At 44.8% G+C, this 18,348-nt stretch overlaps 2 protein-coding genes across 2 annotated transcripts in view; one reads left to right on the top strand and one right to left on the bottom strand.

The window, feature by feature from the left end:
• Mtor (mechanistic target of rapamycin kinase) overlaps positions 1-18,348 on the bottom strand; it is a 117,197-nt gene that overhangs the window by 57,538 nt on the left and 41,311 nt on the right. Inside the window, exons 26-28 of the mRNA XM_015501391.2 lie at positions 16,120-16,262; positions 12,690-12,852; positions 12,408-12,553 (exon numbers count right to left, since the gene is read on the bottom strand). Of these exons, the coding sequence (XP_015356877.1) occupies positions 12,408-12,553; positions 12,690-12,852; positions 16,120-16,262 (452 nt within the window). The remainder of the gene's footprint in view (positions 1-12,407; positions 12,554-12,689; positions 12,853-16,119; positions 16,263-18,348) is intronic.
• On the top strand, positions 2,526-8,512 carry Angptl7 (angiopoietin like 7). The gene is made up of 5 exons (XM_015501392.2): positions 2,526-3,280; positions 5,562-5,662; positions 6,190-6,384; positions 7,001-7,199; positions 7,350-8,512. The coding sequence occupies exons 1-5, from the start codon at positions 2,911-2,913 to the stop codon at positions 7,517-7,519; spliced, it is 1,035 nt and encodes a 344-aa protein (XP_015356878.1). The 5' UTR covers positions 2,526-2,910; the 3' UTR covers positions 7,520-8,512.

Genomic DNA, 18,348 nt, shown 5'->3' with positions numbered 1-18,348 from the left:
TTCATCAGCAAGCAGAGGCAGGGTATAACCAGAAAGGAGGAGCACTTTCCCCATTGGGGCCTCCTCCAGCAACTGAGACTAGACTCTTCAAATGGTTGGAAGGAGCCCACCTGGAGGCCCTGACCTCTCCACAACTCTTGGGCTGCTCCCCTGCTTCCAGTCCTTGGCCAGCCTGGGGCAGTGCAGCTCAGATCTGAAGTCTTCGAGAACTTCCAGTCTGGGGGAAGCTCACTGGCTCTTTTCATGAAGAAACCAAGCTTGCTCTTCCCTAGGAGCAGCAAGTTAGCCCTCTCTCACCATCAGTGAAATGAGAAAAACTATATGGTATCTAGCCCACATTTCTCACATTTTCTCAGTTAATTCCCATTTTCTTTTTCTTTCCAGTAATAATAGTTACATTTATTATTATTATTATTATTATTATTATTATTATTATTATTATTTATGAACTGCAAACATGTGCCTAGTATTGGGCTATAGATTTTTTTTATTAGCTACACATGACATTACAATGATCTTGGCAATTCATACATTTGAATCATTGGGGTAAGTTAATTCCCATTTTCATGGTTACTGTGCTAGTTGAAAGGTAGACAATAGGATGAAGACAGTCTCCCCGAGAAGGGAAACCACTGTAGTCCCCCAGGTCTACAGCTTCCCTCTATGGATTCAGCTGTGCTCAGGACAAGGGCGGACTTGTCCTTCTTTTAGAAATTCAGAATCCAGGACATCACAGGGTTGTGCATGTTTAGGAAATTAGATAATATTTGGGCATGAGAAATACCCTTAATTATTTTTTTCAAAGTTTGGAAGAATTTATTGACATTTGTGCAGCTTAGGTAATTTAAAAGAATCTTTGAATAAGAAAAGCATCTGTGTCCAAGTTATGCCTATCATTAGAAATAAGTTTCCAGAAAACAAATGTCAGAGGACAGACATTCATGCTAAAAGCTAGATGCTTTCTGACCCAAGTTTATGAACCCTCTCCTAAAAAGAATTGCTACATGGGTTATTATTATGAGTGAATGATTCATTTTCTGCCCAGATATAAAAACTAATTCCTAAATTTTCCTGTTTGGATGAGTGAAGCAGCAACTGGGAAGAATAAACAAAAGCTGCCTGGAATTTGGAGCTCCTGGGTCCTTTACTGTGCCGTTTCCACTGTGCTGCGGCAGAGCAGTCACAGGTGGGAGGGCCGTGTGGGACGCTGCATATGATTGCACAGTACATGGTACTTCTGAGGTGTGCGGTTGTATAGTGTCATCTGACGGCCAGGCGAGTGCCTCCAAGACCTCAACCTTAGCAGACCTTGCAGAATGCTAATCAACAGGGCAGACTTCTCTTTAGTGAAATGAACTCCACAGAGCTAATGAAGGCTGTCATGACCAGCTGGACTAGACCTTTGCAAAAGGAACCAGGGACCACAAATAGTGCCGACTCTGAACATCTTGGAGCAGAATGATGACAAGCTTGCTGTAGGGTGCTAGCAACATCCTTATCCCCAAGGGGATAAAAAAAGATGAGGAATGTGAGGTCTATCTGAGCCCCTCCCTACTACTTTTCAATTTAGAAACAAAGAGTTGTTTGGTTACTCCAGCTGTCCAAACAGGAATCTCTCTCCAGGGAGCTGGAAGCCCTGACTGGAAAAGAGCTCTGGGGGATCACACCAGAGAAGAGCTGGGGCCTCAGGCTGGAGTGGGGAGGACCCATGCTGAGTATCAGCTGTCAAGCAACTGCCTCAGTGGCTTGCTCTCCAACATGGAAACAGAAAGAGCAACTGTTTGTTCCAAAGACAGCCACTGTCCTAAGGACATTTGTATGTAGTTTCAGTCAAAAGCTTCTTTTTAAGAATGTCTGCTAAAATTTCATGATTTTCCTTTTGTCTTCAAAAGAGCAGTGTCCTTCAAATATAGTGTATAAAATATTACATATCACAGTTTTTCATATATCAACAGAAAATTAATTTCAAATTACAAACACTACTGCATAGAAAAAGAGAAATGAGGTTTTTGATAAGAACTTAGTAAGTGATGGGGAGTATTTTCTCCACACCCCATGGATACAAACTACAGTCTTTCTTGCTTCTTAAGAGATTTACTCTGTCCTCCTATTTCTAGATCTTTCTGAGTTGGAGATTTTAAAACCTGAGACAGTGCTAAAGCCAGGTTGAATAAGGATTGTGGAGAACACTGAATGATGATCAGAGAAAGGGCCATCCAGCCTAGTTGACAGCATACTCCGCAGGATGCTGAACTTCATTAGAAGCTCATGTAAACAGCGTGGATTATAGTAACAGGCTCCCTGGGTGAGTGGAGTTTCATTCCCAATTCTCTCTCCTACCTCGCCTCACCCCATGGTTACATAACCTTTAGAACGGAATTTGGAAATCCCTCTGACCCTGCCTGCCTGCTGACAGAGCCGAGCCAGTGGCTGGCAGGGGCATAATCTAACAGGCAAAACTGGAAACACACAAATTCACAGTCCTCCGTCTCAGCCCAGAGACTGCAGGCAAGGAAAGACAGACTCGCCCAGTCTCCCTCCTCCCTTCCTCTGGCCTAAGTTTGCGCTGACTTCACCGGACAGGCACCTGACCCTCCCAGATGAGGTGGGAGGGGCTATGGCACTGTGCAGGGCCACCGTGGGGGTGGAGGTGCAGGCACAAACAATATTTAAGATGCTGACTTGGTGGAGCATTCACGCTTGGGAAGGCAAGCCACCAGTGTCCAGTACACTCCACTTTCAGCAACTCAAGCTTTGACAAAGGCTACGGGAGGGCAAGGAAAGAAAGGGGACAACGAAGTGTGAGGCCATCCAGAGTGAGCGTGTAAGGCGTGAGCAGCTCCTCAGGCCTCCACTGGGCCAATCCAAAGTTCCCCAAAGGCAAAGCCTTCTTTACCAGGCCCACGAAAGATGCTGAGCAAGACTCATGCAGCTGGGACCTGGCTCTGCATTTTCATTGTGGCCTTTGCCAGCCACCCAGTACAGCTGCAGAAGCCCCCTAAACATAAGACGCCAGCAGAGCTCAAAGCGGCCTCCTGCTGTAAGGAGGTGAAGGAGCTCAAGGCCCAGGTCGCCAACCTAAGCAGTATGCTGAGCGAACTAGGCAAGAAGCAGGAGAGTGACTGGGTCAGCGTGGTCATGCAGGTAATGGAGCTGGAGAGCAGCAGTAAGCGCATGGAGTCAAGGCTCACAGATGCTGAGAGCAAGTTCTCTGAGATGAACAGCCAGATCGACATCATGCAGCTCCAGGCGGCACAGACTGTCACCCAGACCTCAGCAGGTAAGGAGGTCACACCTCCCCTCAGAGGGGATCCTGGTCCACAGCAGTGCTTCTAGACAAACTGCTCATCAGGGCAATTCCTGGGGCTCTTTTGGGATATACTTTCCCTTGAGGAAAGATTAATGAAGCAGCTCTTTTGGTTTCTGCTGTTCTAAAAATGTACCCAGTGCCTTCCCAGGTCTCTGAATCTCTCAATTCGGCATATTATGAATGCATGAATTCCCACCTTGGAGCACTGGGCGATTCCACGGTTTGCCCAAAGTGACACAGCAAGTCTTAGAAGAAGGGTTGTCATCTTTCTGATTGGGATAGCTATGCCACTTCCTTCTCAAGAGCTGTTGACTACACCCAAATCCCAAGGAAGCAGGAACATCTGTTGCTCTGGATGTAAAGTTTTGTCAAAACCAGTTCTCTGGTGTCCTTAAGATTTAGCAGGAATGGACCTAATGGAATTGTGTGTCCTCTTTCTGCAAACCCACTCCTCTCACTGACTCAGAACTCAGTGTAGAGATTCCACCTGGCCTGTGAAGAAGCCCTTTGTGCTCAGAAGGAACAGGCTCCTCAATTCTGATGTTTCCATTTCCCTCCATGGTCTCAAAATTCTCCCAAATAACATATGACATAAGTAAGTGCAATGTTGAATATGGATTTTAATGGCTAAAAATAAGGCACATTTAATGTTTTATTTTGCAAAACAACTTTCAGTTGCTGCTTAGCTTGGCACATATGGGCCATCATGAATTTACTGTTTAAGAGATACATTTGGTTTTCTGAAATTACCAGGGAAATATTAGTTGAAAGGAACACATCCTATAGACAATGTAATTTTAACTAATATAAAAACTATTGGTTATATTATAATCCAAATTGAGAACAAAGACATGATTAGCTTCTAATGAGTAAGTCATTGGTTACCCTTGGTTTAAATGATGGAAAAGTTCTAAACACGAATTTAAGCTTGAAAATCCTGTTATCTAAACCCACATGTACCAATCACTTCCTTAGCATGGAATTCCTGACCTTTGGCTTGGGATTAAAAAGGATTCTCAGCCATTTTGCAGACAAGTGAGTCCTGATTTGATCTGAGAAAAGAAACTGATGTGTGGAAGGTCAGGCTGGACAGGAGTCTGATGGAGCCGCTTTCTGCTCCTCCGAACCAGGAACTCTCACCACCCAGCAAGAGGACTCCTGGAAGTGAACTGTGGCCCGACTGCCCAGCCTCCCACTGGTCTTGCCCAGGACACCAGTCCTTCCTTTTTCTTGTCTGGCACCAGGTGCTGAGCCACTACCATACTCCAGAAGTCGGCAGCCCCTGGAGCGAGTAGCAAGTTCAGACTTTGACTAGCAACAGGAAATGCAGAACTCTGAGGGTGATGGCAGGGTGCTCTGGGAGGAAACTGAGGCACTTCAGACAGCTCTCATGGTGGCAGTGTGGCCATCAGTGTTACCTTGTGCTCTAAGATCCCAGCCCGAGAAAACAATTCTCAAGATATCCTAGACAATGAAAGCTCTTTGCGCTTTGCTCTCTGAATCCTACCAGAAAGGCTTTTTCTTCCTGATGCTCTTTGATATTAGAACAGGAGAGAGAGCCTGGTGCAAGGCCACAGCCCCAAGGGCAGCCAGCAAGCATTTAAATCAACCCCAGAGGGAAAAGAAAATCTCATTTCCTTCTTTTTAACAAAACTTTCAGGGGAAGGCCTCAAGACATTCCTCGGGGTTGGCTTTCCTTTGAGGATCTAGCATTATTAGGTGGGAGGGATGAGTTATGATATCTACCTCCCTTGAGCAGGATCCCAGCTGGCAGTAGCCACTACCTCTGAGAAACACTAAAAACAAACAGAGGAGCACCATGGAAGCAGACCCTCTGAGACACTCCTGACTTCCCATGTCATAGGGGTGGTAGCCCAAGAGCCTGGAGCTACTCACAGGGGCATCGGGCACATGCCTTCACACATGGCACCATTCCTAAACTTCATAGCCTAAACTACAGCAGGATAAATAACTTACTTCAGACAACCTGAAACCACCTATTTGTCCCGGTGACGTGATCCTGGTGAAGGGCTTTCCCACCCTCTACCCCACCAGTGAGGTCAAAACACATCCCCTCTTAATCTCCTGATGCCAGCTCTCCAAATCCAGATACTGCCTGGGCATTGACACCCGTGGGCATCCTGTGGTAGAAACAAAGCCTCTGTCTTTAACCGCTCGGTTTCATGTGACAGGCAGCCCTGCCTGCCATGCTGTTGAGCCTCTGCTTAGCCCACGTGTGCTCTGTTTGCAGATGCCATCTACGACTGCTCCTCCCTCTACCAGAAGAACTACCACATCTCTGGGGTATACAAGCTTCCTCCCAATGACTTCCTGGGCAGCCCTGAGATGGAGGTGAGATCATTGCGGCACACTGTTCTCCAATATCAAAGGCACAGAGACAACAGGGATGGTCATGGTCCATTGAAAGGGAGCCTCAGAGAAGCAGACATACCAATCACCAGAGAGCTATGCAAAGCTCACCTTCTGGGTCTGTCCCTGGCCCCTTCAAATAATCACTGGCCAAACACCAAACCTTCTAACATAATTTTTATAGCCACCAAATACTAGTTCAAATCTCTGCCATGTCCTAAAGCAGTTACTTTTTGGAAGGAGAAAGAACATGAAGGGGACATATTATAAGCTGTACACACACTCACCCCCATCCCTGATTTGGACAATTCTTTCTAAGCAAACTACCACCCAGCTCCAGCTTCCCAGCACTGGGGACAGCACCGCTAACACAGGGAGCCAGTGTGACCATGGGAGTACATTCATTGCTAGCTCTGTAGGGACAGGAAAGAAGGTGGGCAGTCTGCACTTTCTGATTAGCTTCTAATGAATAAGTCATTGGTTACCCTTGAACATCCTCTTTGTTCCAGGTGTTCTGTGACATGAAGACTTCAGGTGGGGGTTGGACAATCATTCAGAGACGAAAGAGTGGCCTTGTCTCCTTCTACCAGGACTGGAAGCAGTACAAGCAGGGTTTTGGCAGCATCCGTGGGGACTTCTGGCTGGGGAATGAAAATATCCACCGGCTCACCAGACAGCCAACACGGCTCCGTGTGGAGATGGAGGTGAACTCCAGGCCTGGGGCCCTGGAGCTGGTCCAGGACCTCTAACACTACTGTGCATGACTCCTTGTCTGTTCAGTTGAGATCATACATTCACTAAGATAGTTTTCTGCAGGGTGTAGTTCAGTTGAAGAGAAAAATTTTTGCCCCTTTCTCAGCAAACCAGGCCTGTGAGTAGCACAGGATGAAGCTGAGGCAGGCTAGGACAGAGCAAAGCTGTTGGCTGGGCAAAACACCATTGTCTCTGCTCAGGCCTGGGGCACGAGGTCCTTAGAGATACTGGTTGGTGGCCCTCTAGAAGGCCTTAAAGCATCACCACATCCTCGTGTTGCTCTTATTACATCTGAGTGGGATTCAGCAAAAGTACAGATCTATCCCTTCAACCAGGAACATGAAACCTTTTGTCAAGGCCTACGGTGAATCCAGAGAGTAGTCAGACCAGCACCTCGCTTGCTGATTCCCAGCTAGTGTGCTAAGCAGGAGGAAGCAAGTGACAGGTCTTGCTAGATTCACATCTAGAAAAAGATGTTTGGCTGTAGGGCTGGAGCGAGAGGAGCAGTACAGGGAGAGTATGACAACAGCGCTCTGCAGTCCCCTAAGGCTCTGATTTTCCCCACAGGACTGGGAGGGCAACGTGCGCTATGCCGAGTATAGCCACTTTGTTCTGAGCAATGAACTCAACAGCTACCGCCTCTTCCTGGGGAACTACAGTGGCAACGTGGGCAACGATGCACTCCTCTACCACAACAACACAGCATTCAGCACCAAGGACAAGGACAATGACAACTGCTTGGACAAGTGTGCCCTGCTCCGCAAAGGTGAGGGGGGCAGGTGGGAAGGACAACCCACCTGCGGATGTTGCAGCTGTGCAGCTGGAACTTGGGCTCTGGAGTCCCTTCTGCTCCGCCCTGTCCACCTCAAGGGGAAGGCACACCCAGCTGACCAGCCCCATCTGTTTTTTGTGCCAGGTGGATACTGGTATAACTGCTGCACGGACTCCAACCTCAATGGGGTTTACTACCGCCTGGGGGAGCACAAGGAGCACTTGGATGGCATCACCTGGTATGGCTGGCATGGGGCCAGCTACTCCCTCAAACGGGTGGAGATGAAAATCCGCCCGGAGGGCTTCAAACCCTGAAAGGAAGCTGCTGTGGAGCCGGACTGCAGAAAGACGCAAGCGGAGACTGGGAAGGGCAGAGCCAGCAGGAAGAGGGTATCAAAGGGCAGGGGAGGGAGTGGCCTGTAATCCCCAGGTGAGACAAAGGCTCTTAGAGGTGGACAGCAGAATTTTGGTTCATGTGCTGCTGAAGCGGGCACATGCACCTGATGAAATTACATGTACCGAGGATGTTACAGTACATGGGATGAAGGGTTTAAAAGCAATGGGTCCTGCCACATCCTCCTCAGGGGGAGACTGCGTGGGCTCTCTCTGCCCTGATCCCTGCCAGAAACTTACCTATGGGAAAAAGTAATCATGAGCTCACTTTTCCATTTTCTCTAAGGCATAATTCATGTGAATGCAAAACCCAAATCCCTTTGCTGAAAAGAACTGTATTATTTGATTCTCAAAGGAGGCCTTGAGTATTACAGGAAGGAGCAAGAGTGGGTACTGGAGGAGAAGAATTTCTATTTTAAAATGCAATAAAATTACCTTCAGAAGTCTACACACTTTTTAAAAATACAAAAACTGTTAGGTTAGTGATGAGTGCCCCAGGGTGGACCTGCTGGGAGAAAACTCAAGACCCTGTGCCTCATGATCAGACTCTGGGTACCTTACTGCTGACCTGAGTCAGGCACCACTGAAAGGGAGGACATGGGGTCTGGCATGACAGGGAGCACCAGCATGAGAAGGGTATAGTCCCTCATGGCCGCTTGCACAAAATCACCTTAAAACATTCATAGTCAAGACAGATATGTCTATTTTTATTCATTCCGTAAGAAATGGGCTCCAAGAGCTTCCCTTTTTTATCTTGTTATAAGAAATGGCTGAAAATGAAGGTAGATGGCGCTATGGCCAACAATTCATGCTGTATATAAGCATCTTGCTTTGGTAAAACAAAATGTTGTAGTTTGTGTTTTAAGCATTCGAGGTTATCTTTTCCTTCTACAAATAAACACTCTTAAAACTTGAGTATTTTCTTTTAAAATCATTATTATTACCACTTAGAATATGGTAAAAAGTTCAACTTAAAAACCTCAGAGTGCTGGGCATGGTGGCGCATGCATGTAATCCGATCTACTTGGGAAGCTGAGGAAGGAGAATTGCACGTTTGAGGACAGCGTGGGCAATTAAACAAGACCTTGCCCCCCCCCCAAAAAAAAAAAAAAAAAAAAAGAAAGGAAAAGGGGGACCGGGGATGAAGTTTGGTAGCAGAGCACTTACCCAGCACGCACCAGGTTCTGGGTTCAATCCCTTACTACAACACGTGTGCATACCAAAGAGGGAGCACTGAGAAAAAGACTCTGAGTTTGTTTCGGAATTCAGGGAAACTAGGGAGGAGCAGGAAGCCAAAACAGAAAAGGCAAGGGACACAAAGGGCAGCAACTGACTAACCTGCACAGAGGACACCGCTTCTAATCAGCTTCAAAATATTTTGCAAACAAACACTCCTACTTAAAAATACAGAAAGGGGGGCTGGGGATGTGGCTCAAGCGGTAGCGTGCTCGTCTGGCATGCGTGTGGCCCGGGTTCGATCCTCAGCACCACATACCAACAAAGATGTTGTGTCTGCCAATAACTAACTAAATAAATAAATATGTTTAAAAAAAAAATACAGAAAGGAAAATTATTTTTAACCTTAAGAGGTGTCAAGTAATGTTAACCTTTGGGAAGTCGTTTTTCCTTTCTCAAAAGAATTGTCCTCCTGAGCCAGTCAGTCAGGATAAGCTACGCCATTTCTCTTATTCAATATTTTTTCTTATACCTATAGTCTTTTGATTGTTGGGGGCCTAATTCATCTTAGAAACCAGAACCTTGGGGATTTCCAAACAAATAAAATGAGCAGAGAAGATCTACACTGGAGTAGGGCTTCCCATGAGACAGACGTTCAAATAGAAACTTTCTCAGGCGTTCAGGAGAATCTTGGGTTGCTTAAGACCATATGCTTAAAGAGAAAGAAGAGGTTTAAAGGAGTAGAGAAAGCAAGATGCCCATGGCAGGAGGCGCTAGTAATTGCCTTCCTCATCATCTATATACTCCACAACTAAAAAAACCTCTGAGGCTTGTAACCTAAGTCAACTTCTGTGGTCTCCTTTATCCTTCTGAGAAACTGTGATCACAAAGAAAGCGGCAGAGGGAAAGGGTGAGCAGTGGGTCAGATCTGCACAGAACGCCTCCTGCTGCTTCCCCAGTAGTGCAGATGCCAACAGCACCTCCTTTTCTCAGCACCTGTTCTGCTGCAGGTGATACTGAGGGTTCAGCCTAACACTGTCCCTTACCTAAGAAGGAACAGAACCACCAGGAGTCAAAAGCAAGCTCCATGTTGCCTCTGAAGGGAAAGCACTGTTGTTCTGAGCAGATCCTTGAAGGTATGTGGGGAGGAGGTACACAGAACAGCACTGTGCAGAAGGCAGGGCATGTCAACCAAAGGCACGTCCTCATCATGAGCACCGGCCTGTTTTTTTGAGTTTTAATTTTGCAGATGTCTCAATCAGGAATATTTTTAAAAAGATGTTTACTCGTCAGGAGCTGGGCAGTTAGTACTCTATTCTATGTAGGACAAAGAAGAAAGGCAGCCAGCAGACCCCACCTCATGCTCTGGCTAAGCCAAGAAGAGCCCACAGTTATGAGTATGTATTTTCCAACAATTCAAGACCCCCTTAATCCACTGCTCCCCTAAGAAGCAATTATACTTACTGATGTATGTGAGCTTTGAGGATATGGGAGTAGTTTATATTTCTCAGTGTCAGTCTAGCTTGGGGACTACATGTGGGATTTAATTTGTCCTGGAGCAAATAGGTAAAATGATCAACAGGTAGACTGAACCAACACAAAAGAACTATATCGCCAGCAAAGCACAATTTTTCAAAACAAGTACAAAAACTAAGAAACAGCTATATAAAGATGTTTTTGTTTAGGGTTACCTGTTTCAAATAGAAATTTAGGCAGATGATTCAAATATATGTATTACAACAAACTCCAAAAGAATGAATACATTGATGAAAGGAGTATAGGGTAGGAAAAATAGAGCAGTGGGGAAGGGCAATTAACTATTATTCCCTAAATACCTGTGAAGTCTGAAATATATTGGGGGTGGCTCTAAGTTCTCTAGCAGGAATTCAGCAGTTGAAGAGTACTGGGGTAGTATGGGCAGCTTCCCTGAAAGGAGCTTTGCCTAACATCGCTCCTCAAAGTCTCCCCCAGTAAAGATGAAGCAACAATCACAATAGCGTGCAATTACAACTGCACTTGGCAAAGGCAGTTTTACAGTGTCATGATGAAAGCTGCATGCAAATGGAGACAAAACAGAAAGGTACTGGGGAGAATGGGAGACCAGCTGAAGGGATGCAGGACTTGGAGCTGTGCTGAATCAGCTGAACTGGCCTGAGGGGATGGTAAAACTGGCTTTCCCTCAAAATAGAGTTTAAAAAATAGTCAAGGCTTGGCATTCTGGCGCATGCCTATAATCCCAGCGGCCTGGGAGGCTGAGGCAGGAGGATCTCAAGTTCAAAGCCAGACTCAGCAACTCAGTGAGGCTCTAAGCAACTCAGTGAGAGCCTGTCTCTAAATAAAATGCAAAAAAAAAAAAAAAAAAAAAGCTGGGGATGTGGTTCAGTGGTTAAAGTTAAAGTGCCCCTGGGTTCAATTCCCAGTACCAAAAAAAAAGCCAAGATCAATTTAATTTATAATGAATCTTGAGGATTTATTTTAAATTACATCAGCTTGAAAAGCTAAATGACTATACTGAGGACGTTTAATCTGGATTAACTTTAATGCTTCTCAGCCTCAAATATGGGGAAAAACCAAGGGAGGATAAGGAGGTTTCAGGTGGGTCTCAATTAGAAAAGAGTCAGTCATTAGTTATGACGCTGAAGTTAACAAACCCAGTTACTACCATATTTTCTATCAGTTCTCACATGCGATTGCATGAGCTGGAGATGGGAGGAAGAGATGCAGATCTTCACGTTTACTACCGTGCTTAATCTGACACTGAAGCATGCCTCCTGGTGGCCTGTTTGTGACTGTCTCTAAATTCTGCAATTCCACCTCTACTTTCTGGTCATGAGTAAGGTAGGGTGCTGAAAGCAACACTTTGCAGCATCTGTTCAAGGCAAAACTAGTGGAGAACTCGGCTCCTCGACTACCCGTTCAATGGACTAGGCCCATGCTTGGCCAAGTCCCTCAGTCAGTGGACAAACTGATTAGCCAATGATTTTCCCTAAATTACCTGCAGCAAAATAATGAACCATGTGAGTATTTCCATGAAGATAATTAGATCCAGAGTTGATATTCTTTGATAATCATTAAGGGAAGTGAATGGTTCTCTAGGAATTGAAGCTAATGTTTCAGACTCTTAACAATTTCATAACAGCAGAAAATTTATTCAACAACCTCTTTATTTCTATGCCCAGAAGACTCAAAACCATCATATGAGAGGAGAAAATTAAACAAATTAGGGGAAAAGACCATCAGATCTCAGACTCTGCTCTGCCTTTTATACTCACAGGATTCCCAAGAAGACCCAGGCGCCAGATTCAGTTGCCAAAACCTCCTGTGGCTGGCTTTTGAAGCCCAGGAGCCAGTACATTCTAATCCTGCCCAGAGAACGCAATCTAACCCAGACATCAAACCTATCTCTCCTAGGCTGCTGCAGTCATGGATTGCTTCTGGGCTAACCCACCACATGGAGAAACAACAGGCTGGAAAAGGACGGGAGCTCAGGTGGGAAGAGTCAACAGACAATTATGACGAGACTACCAGGGAGAGCTATCTGCAAGCACACGTCACTTAAATGTGCTGGCCGCACAACAGATGCCACCCAGTGACTCCAGAGAGCAAGGGGAGCAGAGAGGTCATTATAGCCTACCTGATGAGAGACTCGAGTATGGCGGGGGTGGGACCTTTCTGGAACTCCAGTTCTTTATAGTGCAGTGCTTTGGCATATGCTCGGCACTTGGCAGCTCTCTCACCCAGAAGAACAATGCCGTTGTCATCTCTCAGTGGCAGGGGGCCCTAGAGGAGAGCAAAATCCCACAGCATAGGAAAATGGCAGATGGGCACAAACAAGAGTGGTCTGTGTGGAAGCTTCTCTCCTCCCAGCAGCTGGCTCCCTGGTCAGCCTCCACTGGACAATGGGGAAGAGTCTCACCTTGTCACTGTGCTCCATGAATTCAGCCAAGTTTAAGAGGGTTTGTGTGACTTCAGCGATGTCTTGAGAGGTAAGGGCCAGTTCAATGCTTCTGATGAGCTCATCTTGCTGGTCTTCATTCAGTTCAGACCAGCAGGACACAAACGCAGCGTTGAAGAGATCCCTGAAAGTACAGGGGAGTACAGAAGGAAGCTGGAAACCCTTCCCATTCCTCTGCCTAGTGCCACAAAGTCACACTACCAATCTGCTTCTGGTAATGTCGACCTGGTGGTGTGGACCAGTGCTGTCTGACAGAACTTGCTGAAATGGCTGAAATCTTCCCTGAACGACACGGCAGGCAGCTGTTAGGTGTTAAGAGGATAAATTGAGGTATGAGTAACTGAAAAACAAAATTTTAAATTTTACTTAATTGTAATTAAACTAAAATAATCACACATAACTAGTGACTGCTCTGTCCTACAGTGCAGGTAAAGATACTGTGACAAACGGGATACATGGGAAGGTGGAATGGGGAAGACAGCCATGTAGCCTGTCTCCACAGGCATGTTCCTTGGCAGTTTCTGTACCCTTCCTCTTCACCGGAAGGGAAGAACAGAAGCAGACTCCTAACACAAGTAACATTACACATTTAGAAAACAATATTCTCAAATGATTCTTGGGATTTTTTTTTTTTTAATACCAGGGATTAACCCAGCTGTGCTTAACCACTGAGCTACATCCCCGCCCCACCCCTTTTTTTAATTTAAAAATTTTTTATTTTTAGTTATACATAACAGAATTATTATTTTTTTTATTTTTTTTTTTTTAAAGAGAGAGTGAGAGAGAGACAGGGAGAGAGAGAGAGAATTTTAATATTTATTTATTTTTGTTTTAGTTCTCGGTGGACACAACATCTTTGTTTGTATGTGGTGCTGAGGATCGAACCCGGGCCGCACGCATGCCAGGCGAGCGCGCTACCGCTTGAGCCACATCCCCAGCCCCATAACAGAATTATTTTGACAGACTACACATACATAAAGTATAACTTAGTCTATTAGGTTCCCACTCTTGTGGTCATACATGATTCCCTAGTCCTTTTTTTATATTTTATTTTTTATATTTTTTTAATTTTTAATTTTTTTTAGAGAGAGAGAGAGAGAGAGAGAGAGAGAGAGAGAGAGAGAATTTTAATATTTTTTTTTAGTTATCGGCGGACACAACGTCTTTGTTTGTATGTGGTGCTGGGGATCGAACCCGGGCCGCACGCATACCAGACGAGCACACTACCGCTTGAGCCACAACCCCAGCCCCTATATTTTATTTTTTAAAAAATATTTATTTTTTAAGTTTTAGGAGAACACAATATCTTTATTTTACATTTATGTGGTGCTGAGGATCGAACCCAGTGCCTCATGCATGCTAGGTGAGCACTCTACTGCTGAGCCACAACCCCAGCCCCCCAAAAAGAATTTTTAATAAACCAAATCTTTCATAGCTGTTTCAAGATTTGCTATTTAAAGTATTTCCCCTATACATCATTAAAGTTCTGGGTGGAGACAAGACTTGCTCAGTAAACTGAGTATCAAAGATCAGAAGTATGCTATACTAAATGTCAGGATTTTTGCTAATAGTAGTAGAGCTTGACTGGAATCTGGGCACAGATACACACATCTATGCACTTGCATAGCAGGTCCAGTGTTAAAAATCCATCTGGGATGCTGGGCCCACAGCACAAGGGTGGAACATGTCTTAGCACTGCACATGGGTGGAACATGTTTTAGCATGTGTAAGGACCTGGGTTTAATCCCTAAGAACAGAAAGATTTAAAAAATAAAGTGAAATGACATTTTCCCAGAAAATTCTATTTTCCAAAGATGTTTGCAGCAGTATCTTCTGCTCCTTCTGCTTTTCTATAATCTTGCTACTCCCCTAGCAAAAGATGGTATCCATGTATCCATACCTTGAGGCTGTGTTGACCTTTGTGACTGCCTTGAGGCAGAAGCGACACTACGGGATTTCCAAGGCTAGGTTGTAGAAACAACATGCACTTTAATTTCATCCTCTTGAGGAACTTACTCTTGAGCCTAGACATCTTCTGTGGGAAAGCCCACATGACCCACAGAACCACTGATCCACACGGAAAGGACCTAAGGCCCTCTGCCAGAGCTGAGTTCCCAGTCAGGAGCCCCAGCATGCCAGACACGCAAGTGGACATCCTGAAGGTGGACCTTCCAGTCCTAGTTAAACCAACCTTGCTGACACCAGGTGGGGCTAAGACACGCTGTCTCAAGTGCTCCAGAATTTCAGATTCATGAGCAAAATAAATGACTTGTTTTATTGTTTGTTTTTTTGAGACAGGATCTCCCTATGCTACCCAGGCTGGCTTTGAACCTGTGATCCTCCTGCCTTTACCTCTGAAGTTGCTAGGATTACAGGCCTGCACCACAGTGCCTGGCATATTTTTATATGACCTTTTTTTTTTGTAGGATTGAGGATCAAACCCAGGGTCTCCCTTATGCCAAGGAAATGCTTTACCACTGAGCTGCAATCTTTTGCTTCATTATGAGATGATGCCTTTGTATCTACTTGCTATTACATATTAAAAATTTAAGGTCAGGGGCTGGGGAAATAGTTCAGTTGGTAGAGTACTTGCCTTGCATGCAGAATGCCCTGTGTTCAGTCCCCAGCACCAAAAAGAGTTAAGGTCAGTGGGTATACTTTTAGAATTCAATGAAAAAAAATTTTTTTTTAGCTGGGTGCAGTGGCGCATGCCTATAATCCCAGCGGCTCAGGAGGCTGAGGCGGGAGGATTGCAAGTTTAAAGCCAGCTTCAGCAACAATGAAGTGCTAAGCAACTCAGTGAGACCTTGTCTCGAAATAAAATACAAAAGAGGGCTGGGGATGTGGCTCAGTGACTGAGTGCCCCTGAGTTCAATCCCCGGTACCCACCTACCTCAAAAAAACACCCCCCCCAAAACAACCAAACAAAATTTGAAACTCAAAAGGTTAAATGAAGACCAAAAGACGTCCCATACTACAATTAGTCTCATATAAAATAAGAAATAAACTAACTTTCCTGATCTAGATCAGAATCCACAATTTCTGCATCTGTTTTGTGATAACTATAATGCAGCAATCAATAATTAGAATATCATTAGTAATGGAGATAGGTTACTTTCAACTATTACAGAGTTGTTTTCGGAGTTTTAAATGTAATTAAGTTCAAGGAAAGGAATTTATCTGTGGTTTATTATTAGTAAGATTATGCTTGATGCTTTTCCTATAATGTGAACTTGTTCAACTGCCTTTTCTTTTTTGTTCCACAATTAGCCAAGTTAAAAAAATACTATCCCTTTTATTATTACCTGTAATAAAAACTAAGTCACTTTCTCTGTGCTGATCCTTTTATCCCAATGGGAACCCAGGCAGAGGAGAGCCGGACCCACCGTACCTGGCCATGGGGTTGTAGGCCTGTGCCAGGGCCCAGCACGAGCGCAGGGAGGGCGAGGAGGAGTCCTTCAGCAGCTCCAGGCTCAGCCGTCTCAGCCATTCCAGCCAGTCATCTTTGGAGACCCTCCTGGCAGCTCCCCAGGCCTGTGAGCCCAAAGGTGACAACAGAAACCATCAGTCTCCAAGGGCCCATTGTAAAGAGCCCTCATTCATTTGATAATTATTCTATTACTTTGATTTATAAAATTATACCTCTCATGATGAAATTCCACCAGAGCACAAATACAAAAGAGTAATATTTAATTAAAAGGCACAAAGCAAAAGCAGCAACCTCTGGAATACACCACATGACAGAAAAGGCCTGTTTTATAACTAGCTTGTGCTATACTCTGACACCAAAGCAGAGAGCTCTATGGAAGCAGAATGGACAGGGAGTGTCATACACAGGTGTGTTCAACAAGCCTAATGGCCTCTAGTGGCGCATGGAGGAAGCTGGGCACTCTGCAATGTAATGAATTTGTAACTGTGCTTGGCACAGCTGGCTGGGTATGAGTGCCTATTTCTCTGCAGTTAAAAACACCCAGCTGGGATCCTGGTCCTGCCACTCAGCAGTTGCACCACCCTGAGAAAAACACATATGTTGTGTGGAGCCTCAGGCTTCCTTATTTAGGAACAATGTATCCAGAGGTAAGCCAGGAAAGATGAACAAAAGTGGTAACTACTATCAAAATAACATCCATCTGAACTGCCCTCACCCTAACTAGAAGCCCTACCTTCCTCTTCTAAGCCCTTTCCAGCAGAATAGACATGTCGATCCTCTCTTAACTGGGGAAGTCATGTCAGTTAGTGCAGCAGTCTGTAAACTGGACCAGTTAAATCATCGAGGGAGTGAAAGAACCCCTATGCGCTACACCACCAAACATCAACAACTTGACCATTGGGATACACTGGAGATCTGCTTCTTCTCAAGACTTACCAATGGATGATGCCACATAAACTAGTAATTTTTGTCAAAACAAACTGAACTAAAGTATCACAAGAGGCAAACCAAAATATTACACTGACTGAACATACAATGAGAATCCCTGAATAAGGAGAAGTAAGACTAGCTACCAAAGACCTCTGAAACCTGCTAGGTGACACAGAAACATTGAATCCTTTTCTGTTCTCCAATTCGGGTTGCTTAACCACAAATTGGTCTGTGTGCAGCTGTACTGTGAAACAGCACTTAAAAAGTTGAACCCAAACAAGGAAGTAGTATGAATTTCTTTCTCTAAAGACATGAGGTTGGGCCTTGGGAAACAAAGGTGACTTAATACAGTGGTTAAGAGAGTGGTCTCTGGAATTGTCCAGGTCAGATCTGGAATCCTGGCTCCACCATTTACTAGTTGACAAATTGGGCAAATTATTTAACCTCTCAATGCCTCAAAGTATAATCTGTAAAATGGGGACAGTAATGACAGTACCTAACTCAGGGGGTTATTGTAAAAATTCAAAGTCAATGATTAAATACATGAAATGCTCACAACATTGCCTGACACATGGAAAACTGTCAACAAATGTCAGTTGTTGCTACTGCTGCTGTCATTACTGCTGTTTCTACTACTTGATAAATGGCAGCCAACAGGTCTTCAAAAATCAAACTTAATGGGTGACCGCACTGTCTATCACACAGGCCAAATCCCACCTGTGGGCCTTTCCTCCCTGCACCTCTGACTTCTCCAGGTTCTATAATAACTGTAAACTCCAGCCAGGTTCCTCTTGCCACCCACCCAATGCTAATGCCTCCTCTGGGGTGCTGGTCCATGATCATGGGCAATGCCAACTTATTCCTTGTGAAGGAGAGGCCAGATAGACTATCAAATGACAGCAGAGCTGCTGGAAATCCTACAGGCCATCTTGAGATATACACAAATGGTGTTGTTTTCTGTACTGTGTAAAACCACTATTAGCGTAGACAACAGAATAGTAACTAAGGTGGCAAATGTTATTTTGAAAGCTGGTTAAAGAGATAACTATTCCAATCTCTGATCATCATTACATGAGGGTTACATGGAACACAATTTACTTTTTGATGAAATGGATTCAATAATCAGCTGTGGAGAATTCTGCTTAGGGTTTTAGAACTTGATCTATTCTCTCAGGTGAAGTAAACTACAATCTTTCATTTGTCTGGCATGATTTATGCTTATTTTCCAAGTCCTGGGTAGAAAGCCATACTTCCTGAAAG

The sequence above is a fragment of the Marmota marmota genome, unplaced genomic scaffold (assembly GCF_001458135.2).
Source record: "Marmota marmota marmota unplaced genomic scaffold, marMar, whole genome shotgun sequence".
Taxonomy (NCBI): Eukaryota; Metazoa; Chordata; class Mammalia; order Rodentia; family Sciuridae; genus Marmota; species Marmota marmota.
The sequence above is the reverse complement of the archived record's forward strand: the minus strand, read 5'-3'. Positions and strand labels throughout refer to the sequence as shown.

Excerpts from the sequence above, each read along its gene's own strand:
- Angptl7 (XM_015501392.2), top strand. The coding sequence starts at position 2,911 with ATGCTGAGCAAGACTCATGCAGCTGGGACCTGGCTCTGCATTTTCATT. Across the intron at positions 3,281-5,561 it reads TGTCACCCAGACCTCAGCAG|ATGCCATCTACGACTGCTCC; the intron begins GTAAGGAGGTCA and ends CTCTGTTTGCAG. Across the intron at positions 5,663-6,189 it reads TGGGCAGCCCTGAGATGGAG|GTGTTCTGTGACATGAAGAC; the intron begins GTGAGATCATTG and ends TCTTTGTTCCAG.